The sequence below is a fragment of the Rattus norvegicus genome, chromosome 2 (assembly GCF_036323735.1).
Source record: "Rattus norvegicus strain BN/NHsdMcwi chromosome 2, GRCr8, whole genome shotgun sequence".
Taxonomy (NCBI): domain Eukaryota; kingdom Metazoa; phylum Chordata; class Mammalia; order Rodentia; family Muridae; genus Rattus; species Rattus norvegicus.
Window position 1 is genome coordinate 246,659,128 of NC_086020.1, and position 7,554 is coordinate 246,666,681.

At 42.4% G+C, this 7,554-nt stretch overlaps 1 protein-coding gene across 2 annotated transcripts in view; it reads right to left on the minus strand.

Annotated features, from left to right (window-relative positions):
* Tnni3k (TNNI3 interacting kinase) overlaps window positions 1-5,873 on the minus strand; it is a 267,950-nt gene extending 262,077 nt beyond the window's left edge. The window contains 2 exon segments of one of the 2 annotated variants that reach the window (NM_181769.1): window positions 5,020-5,128; window positions 5,740-5,822. In NM_181769.1, the coding sequence (NP_861434.1) occupies window positions 5,020-5,128; window positions 5,740-5,779 (149 nt within the window). In that variant the 5' untranslated portion in view covers window positions 5,780-5,822. 2 annotated transcript variants of the gene reach the window in all.
* Between the last annotated feature and the right edge of the window lie 1,681 nt (window positions 5,874-7,554).

Here is a 7,554-nt window from a genome sequence, read left to right on the forward strand (position 1 = left end):
TTATCAGCTTTCCTTAGTCATGGAGGAAGATTCCATCGTTCTTGTATCCTTGACGGTAAAGACCGAGCCACGTGGTGGGTGCTGCAAAGCTCTGGTGCTTGCTGAGGCTGGAATATGGTCTCCTTGTTCAAATCAGTTTTCACCAGCTTTCTATTTGTAATGATCTCCTTCATTGCCTAAACTCGGCTGTCCTTGAACTCATTCTGTATGTCAGGCTGGCCTGGAAATTGGTGATCTGCCAGCATCTGCCTTCTGACGGCTGGGATTAAAGGTTTGTACTACCATGCATGGCCCTAAGCTTTTCTTTAATCAATTCCTCTGCACAAGTTGAAAGCTCAGCTAGGTGGTCGTCTTGGTGGGAGTCTTGGTGGAAGGTCCCCACCCCGTTTATCCCACTTAGCATTTTGCTTTTCTTCAGTCTGTGTACACTTCCTAGAGTCCCCTTTGCCCTCAACCTGTGTGTTTCATCTTTATAGTTGCTCATCCTATGCCTTTTCATAATACATCTGCATAAGCTTGGCCACTAATAGCCAAGCAACAGAGTCCATACTAGACGGTCTGAAAATCTCCTCTGCCAAAGCTGTTAATCTATAATTTTTCAATTTGACCTCAGGAAGATTTTGGGGGTGGGGGGCAGGGGCAGATTGCAGCCACATTCTTCACCAAATGTTTTCTAGGCCACATATTAATATTCTTCCCTCTCTGAAACCTCTTGAGCCAGTCCCTCCACTTCAAATCACCCTCTGTCTTCCAGGGCGTCTTCAGCACCACAATCTTCCAGACTCCTACTAGTATGGCCCATTAAGCCCCCATGTAAAGTGTCCAAAGAGTGAAATGGTATTACAGCAATATCCCACTCCTACAACCAACTTCTCTCTTAGTTAGTGTTTTTATTGCCTTGAAGAGACACCACAGTCATGGCATCCCTTATAAAGTAACGCCTTTAATAGGGGTGGGCTAATAGTCCAGATGTTTAGTTCATTATCATCATGGCGGGAAGCACAGCAGTATCCAGGCGGACGATGTCCTGGAGAAGAAGCTCAGAGTTCTACGTCTGGATTCTCAGGCGTGAAGAGGAACGAGAGACCCTAGGTCTGGCTTGAGCATTTGACATCCCAAAGTCCTCCTCCAGTGACACATCTCCTCCAACAAGGCTACATCTACTCCAATGGGGCCACACTTCCTCATAGCGCCACTCCCTACGAGCCACTAGGGGCCCTTTCCATTCAAAGCACCACAGGTTTTGGACAGTCATCTTCTTTCCTCTCTTGCATTTTCTCTACGTTCGGGAAGACTGATTAATTTTTATCTGCTTTGCTCAATATTTCGTCCATCAGTATACCACATCAGCCAACTTCTCAAACATTTCACTTTCGTAATTTCCCACTTGTGCTTGTGTCAGATGTCCTCCGAGAGAACGAGGTCATGGATAAGAAGTTTAATTGGATCACACAGCAGCACACTTTTATGGCTAAGAGTTAGAGGCTAAGAAAAGAGTTTATTACGCTTCAAGGCAGAAAGTAACCTTTAGGTACAGAACTACCTTTTTAATAATTAAGGAAATAATTTACTATTAGAAAAATATTCATGAGTGTGACTTAATCTTAATTAGGAATGCCATCCAGGACCCAGAAAGCACTATGAACTCATTAGAATGTATTGTTGGTGAGGGGCATAGCAGGTGATAAAAATGCAAGAAGGATTCAGAGAATAAATTGAGCCCCAGGCATTAGAACATGCAACCAATGCCCAGTTGTCAAGGAATATGATGCATGCAGCTCCTTTAGAAGACGTGACGGGAGAGAAAACAGGTTGCTTCAAGATCTTAAATATTTTAATTGTGCTTAGCAGAACAGAAACATTTGACTGGATATTGATGGGAGATGAGAATTGTGGCTGAAATTTAGGATGTAACTTTTTGAAAAGATTTCATCCCCATTTTAAGTTCAGCCAGTAATTTTGCTCAGAATTGCATCTCCAGACGTTGCAGGATATGCACTCTCCGAGTTCACTTATTTGGCCTGCCTTAATAGAAGTCGCCAGAGTCCCCTGTGGATGGAGTCTAAGAGGATAAAGACACCTTAGCAGCACAGCATGCATGTGGTAGGCACCAGCTAGGCAGTTTCTTTATCGTTTTAGAGGTAACATACCAGTGTTATTCATAAACACAAACACAGAAAATCCTCACAGGGTGGAGATGCACTTCTAGTGATCTCTTAGAGCAGAGAGGAGTCTGGCCCACGGATAGATAGATGGTGTTGTGAAGAAGTGAGTATTGAACTGATAACTGTGGAGATGAGAAGCAGCAGAGGAAGTACATTGTATGTGAACGTAAGTCACATTGTATGTGAACGTACCGCTCTGCCTTCCCTCCTCTGGCATCTGTTTTCATCTCATTCCTGCCTCCTATTTATGACTTCAACACATGTCCAAAGCCACAAGTGAACTTGATTTTGCATTAGAGAAGAGAATGGACTATTTCCATCCCCTTCACCTTCCCCCCACATCAGGGTCTCACTGCAAAGCAGCTGTAAACTGCCACAGACACAAACTGAATTAGCCTGAGTGCCTTATGTCTTTTCTGTACTCTAGTTAAAACCAGGGGTATTATGCACGTGAGCGGATGAGGTGGTGGCTCATTGCGTAGTTGACCTTCTCTAAATGAATAAGACCAGCACCTACTGATAATGTCAGAAACAAAGCTTCCAGGAAATGGACAAGGGACCACAGACTGAGCAGAGAACTCTGCCCACGACTGTGCTAACTGCACATACGTGGACAGGGATCCGACCCTTCATGCAATCTGCATCCTTAGAGAAAGGCACACTCCCAGGCACCCGGTACAGCTGTTTGCCACAGCATAGCTCCATGCTACACAATCTCTGATTAAGGTTGCGGCATGAAGGCTCTATGCATCTACCACCGAGCTTCCCAAAGGTGACTCTGTCATAGCTCAGCTGATTTCTCCAACAACCCTGAACACTTTGTTGGATAAACCACCAGTTAAGACCGTTTAGATTCTCGGCACAGCCTCCTTTCTCTCCCCTGTCATCTATTATTTTAATCCAAAGAGAAGAAAGTTCTCCGAGCTCGACCCTGAAAGCAGTTGACTTTCCAGATGGAGCTGTCTGAAGTGACAGAATCAGACAACAGGCTCACCCTGACTCCGTGGGCTGCACCAGATACTGACTTCCTGCCACCTCATCATGAGTCCTACCTCTCTCTGGGAAAAGAGAACCAGGTATAGATTCTTGGACGTTATCCTTACAGATTGGGGTCCTCTGATGAAAGACGGACCCATTGAACTGAGAACATTAGCAGATACCTGTCACATGGTGAGAATTTCATGTGCTTCCTAGCACCTGAGCGTGATGTGGTACTATGCAACCAGCGATGCCTCAGTGGCCTCTCATCCCAGCCTGCGTGTGAAGACCTGAGAAGCCCCGTTAGTTCTGTTGGCGAGGCTTCGATAAATTAAGGGAAGTTGGTGACATTGTTCCCCAGCCATGCACTTATGATATCTGAAATTTCTTTTGAGGAACATGGCATTTGGGTATGACTCCTTTTTTCTATGTAAAATAAGAATGGTCTTTGTTAGGAGTTCACTATGTGAATGAGAGCTGAGACAGACCAGGACAACTGGCCCACGTCTAACTTCTTGGTTGGTGTGCTGGCTGTTTTATGTGAACTTGATATAAGCAAGAGTCACTGGAGAGGAGGGAGCCTCAATTGAAAAAATGCCTTTGGTAAAGTGGGCTGTAGGCAAGCCTGTAAGGCAATGGTTTCCAACCTTCCTAATGCCGAGACCCTTTAGTACAGCTCCTCCTGTTGTGGTGACCCCAACCATAAAACCATTTTCATGTCATTTCACACCTCTGATTTTGCTACTGTTACTAATCATAATATAGCTAATATAAATATCTGTGTTTTCCAATGGTCTCTGAAAGAATAGTCCCATACCCAAAGGAATGACAACCCACAGATTGAGAACTATTGCTCTATGGCAATTTTTTTCTTAATTAGAGATTAATGGGGGGAGGGCCCAGGTCATTTCGGGTAGTGCTATCATTGAGAAGGTGGTCCTGGGTTCTGTAAGAAAGCAGGCTGAGCAAGCTATGAGGAGTAAGCCAGTAACCAGCACTCCTTCATGGTCTCTGCACCAGCTCCTACCTCCAGGTTCCTAGCCTGCTTGAGTTCCTACCCTCACTACTTTTGATGATGAAATGTGATAGGAACCCATGAGTGATGAGAGAAGCCCTTCTCTCCCCAAGTTGCCTTGGATGTGAAGTTTCATCACAGCACTGGTGACACGAAGACGTTTGGAGAGCTTGCTACCTTGAAGCACACCTAGTTTCTCAGAATCACATTCAATTTCTCTAGGAGGTTGTTGGCACAAATTGGGTTCCTGCCCATCTTGTCTAAACATTGTGTTCAGACTAGACCAGGATTGTTTGTTTTCCTTCTTTGTGTTACGGAGCAGAAGCTGATATCACACATATTACAAGAATGAGGGTAAAATGATACTCTGTTCCACGGCAAGATGGCCTTCGATGTCTACAGATGTCTACTCTGTCCCCCTGGGAGATTGCCTCAAAGTCTACAGGTTGAGGAGGTTGATAAAACTTATCCTAGCCCTCCAGGGAGACTCAGGTTAGTACAAGCAACCCTTTCAAATAAGCAGTGCTGTTGGTTAGTGGCACAGACTAAAGAATTTAGTGATTAATTCCAGAGCAGGTTACTTGGAACACTGGCAGTTTGTATTCTGTTTTGTATTCTATTTCCCAAGCTCTTCTCCCTCAACTTATCTGAGGACAGAATGTAGGATATAGTATTCTGAGGAAGCTGTGACCTTTCAATTTTGGGAGCCGTATGAGTGCTTATGAGCAGACAACTTGGCATTCTAAAGTTTAGTCTGGTTACACCTAAGACCTACCTTAGACTTTATGTTTAAATGCATGACAGACCTAAAAACAAAATAATGGAGACATGTATTTTGAAAAGTCAAAACTCTGACTTTACCCAAAGATGTGCCTTAGTTCTTGAAATTCATTTTCTTTGATCTGCAGGTTATCCTCCAGCCTTTCTATGATAATAGCGTAAGATTCACTAACTTTCTTCTTCCATTCATCTGGAAAAGAAAAACAAATGGGATTGATTCATAATTGCATTTTGCAAAAATGTAGATAGAGATCATAGCATACAAGTAATCAAAACCCTGCTTTTTATTCTCAAATCTACAATACTTAATTTAAGTGACTGATTGTGGGTTTAATGCAGATGTTTATGTTTGTAATGCAATCACTTTGGGATTGTAGTAATTGAGAATCCATTTGATATTGTACAATATATTTACATAAAAGAATATATTTGACTTATTTCATTTGATTTTATTGCATTTTAATTGCAGCAATCTCAATTCTAGACAGTGTCTTTTAGCTTTTAAATGCTAGATACTTAAGATACAATTCTAAAATTTCTATATCCAATAGTTCTTCAAACTTTCTATCGTATTAGACCAAAGGACTAAACTAATATTTTTTTTTACAAGAAATTCTCTGTTTTCCTTCAGAACTCTTTCAGAGAAAAGGAGTAAGTTCAAATGAACTCGTTAATATACCCTGCATTCAGATTAGCACACATCACAGTGACTTAACGCTCATTCACTCTTACAATTGAGTCGTGGTGTGTGTAAGAAAGTGAGAAATGTTAGCAGAACATGGTGAAAGTCAGAATAGTTACCAGAACAAGTCTGTGTTGGTCTGGATTTGTAATTCCCCATTTTAAAGAAGTCTTTGCTTTTCTCCTGTGCTGCTGCCCTTCACGGTACAAGATTCCAAGTCCTAGTGCTGTGACAGACCGGTTGAAAATATGTTGATAGTCTGGCTAAAAATAAGCCAAGTGCTGAACGGAATGTCATGCATGGATGTCAGAGAGCAAAGCGGAGTGTGCCTTCAAGGGTGAACTGATGGAGGAGCGGCTGGGCTTGTTTTAGGGGAGCTGCCTGCAAAATAAACAACAAATATTTCAGTTGTGCTATTGGTTTCCATCAGTCGATTGCCTGTTCATCCACACATGCCTTCCATGTAGACGAGTTCCTCAGGGATTGAACCTTGAAAAGGGTTGGTGATTCTGAGCTCCACTGAAAGAGACTCCAGCCAGCCAGCCAGTGTTCAGCATCTTTGGCACCTGGGGAACAGTGATTACGGTGGAGAAGCAGAAATTCCTACCAACCAGCACTGGGTTGAGACCTGCGTGTGTTTCTGTAGGGACTTAGGGGTTCACACACAACATGACCATTTCAGTTGATTATTCCTACCTTAGAGTCACTGACAAGAAAATAGGCACGGAGCTTCATAAATATCAATTTACCAGGAGAACAAGGGAGATCAGGAAAAAATTCTCCTGGGCTTGCCATTTTAACATTGTTTTCTCACACATTCCTGGGCACTAAACAGAGTTCACGTATTATGATTTTTGATGTCAGTTCCAGACAGGGAGAAGTCAGTACCGGACCATTGGACACTGAAGTCTGAGATTGCTGTGTTAGTTATTTCTGATGTACTGTGTCCTGAGTTATTCCACACAGCTTCCATTTACTTCACACTATTGCCTTTTTTCCATGCACATTTGCACTGAAATAAATGAACTCGATGTGGGATGGAAAATAAATGAAAACAACAAAGAAAATTTATTGGTTATTTTCTATATATTTCTTCTAGGTGATCTCACTGCATATGGGAGCTATAAATTCCCATCTTGAAAATCACACTTAGCTTTAATGTATCAGGTGTGGATTTCACATTTACCATGGCCAAATATTCAAATGACTCTTCATAAACAAATGCTTGGGTGAGTTAAGGAAGCCTCATCCCTCTTCCTTAGCCAGGAAAGGAAAGATCCCGGGGGAAGGGCTGCCCTCCTGATGAAATACAGTTGAACTCAGTACCTGGCTCTGTATATATGTCTACCCTTGGTGGTTAGGACTCTCTCCTTGTCAGTATAGACCTAACTTAGATATACATAGTTTATGCATATACAGTGCAGGGTCCCCTGGCCACTTTGGTCTATAGTTCTTCAGTTTTCTCATTTGAAAGCTAGATACACTCAGTTTACCATCTTGTTCTCAGTGCTGTACACCCTCCATGCAGCTTGTTCTAAGCACTGGGAAACCCCAATTCTCTCTGTTTTCAGAGCCTAGCTTCTCTCAGACAAGCCGTTCTCAGGTTCATCAACCCAGGAAACTGAATTCTCTAGTATTTCTCAGTCTTAAACCACACACTATGCCTTAGGAATGATTCTCCAGGGAGATGTAATGTGCATGTACATGACTGATAGTACGATCTGGGAGTTACTGCATTAGTTCACAGGAAATGATAATGTCAGTAGTTATCAGAAGTATTCACTTATTTTAAGATACTTGCTTCATTATTTTTAATTTTTAGCAACATATATTTATCGTACAAAAGAACAGGGCTCAGTGTAATGTCAATAAAAATGGATGTGAAAGCATTTATTGCATGAAAATTTGAGTTTTCAGGTAAATATGTCACGCAT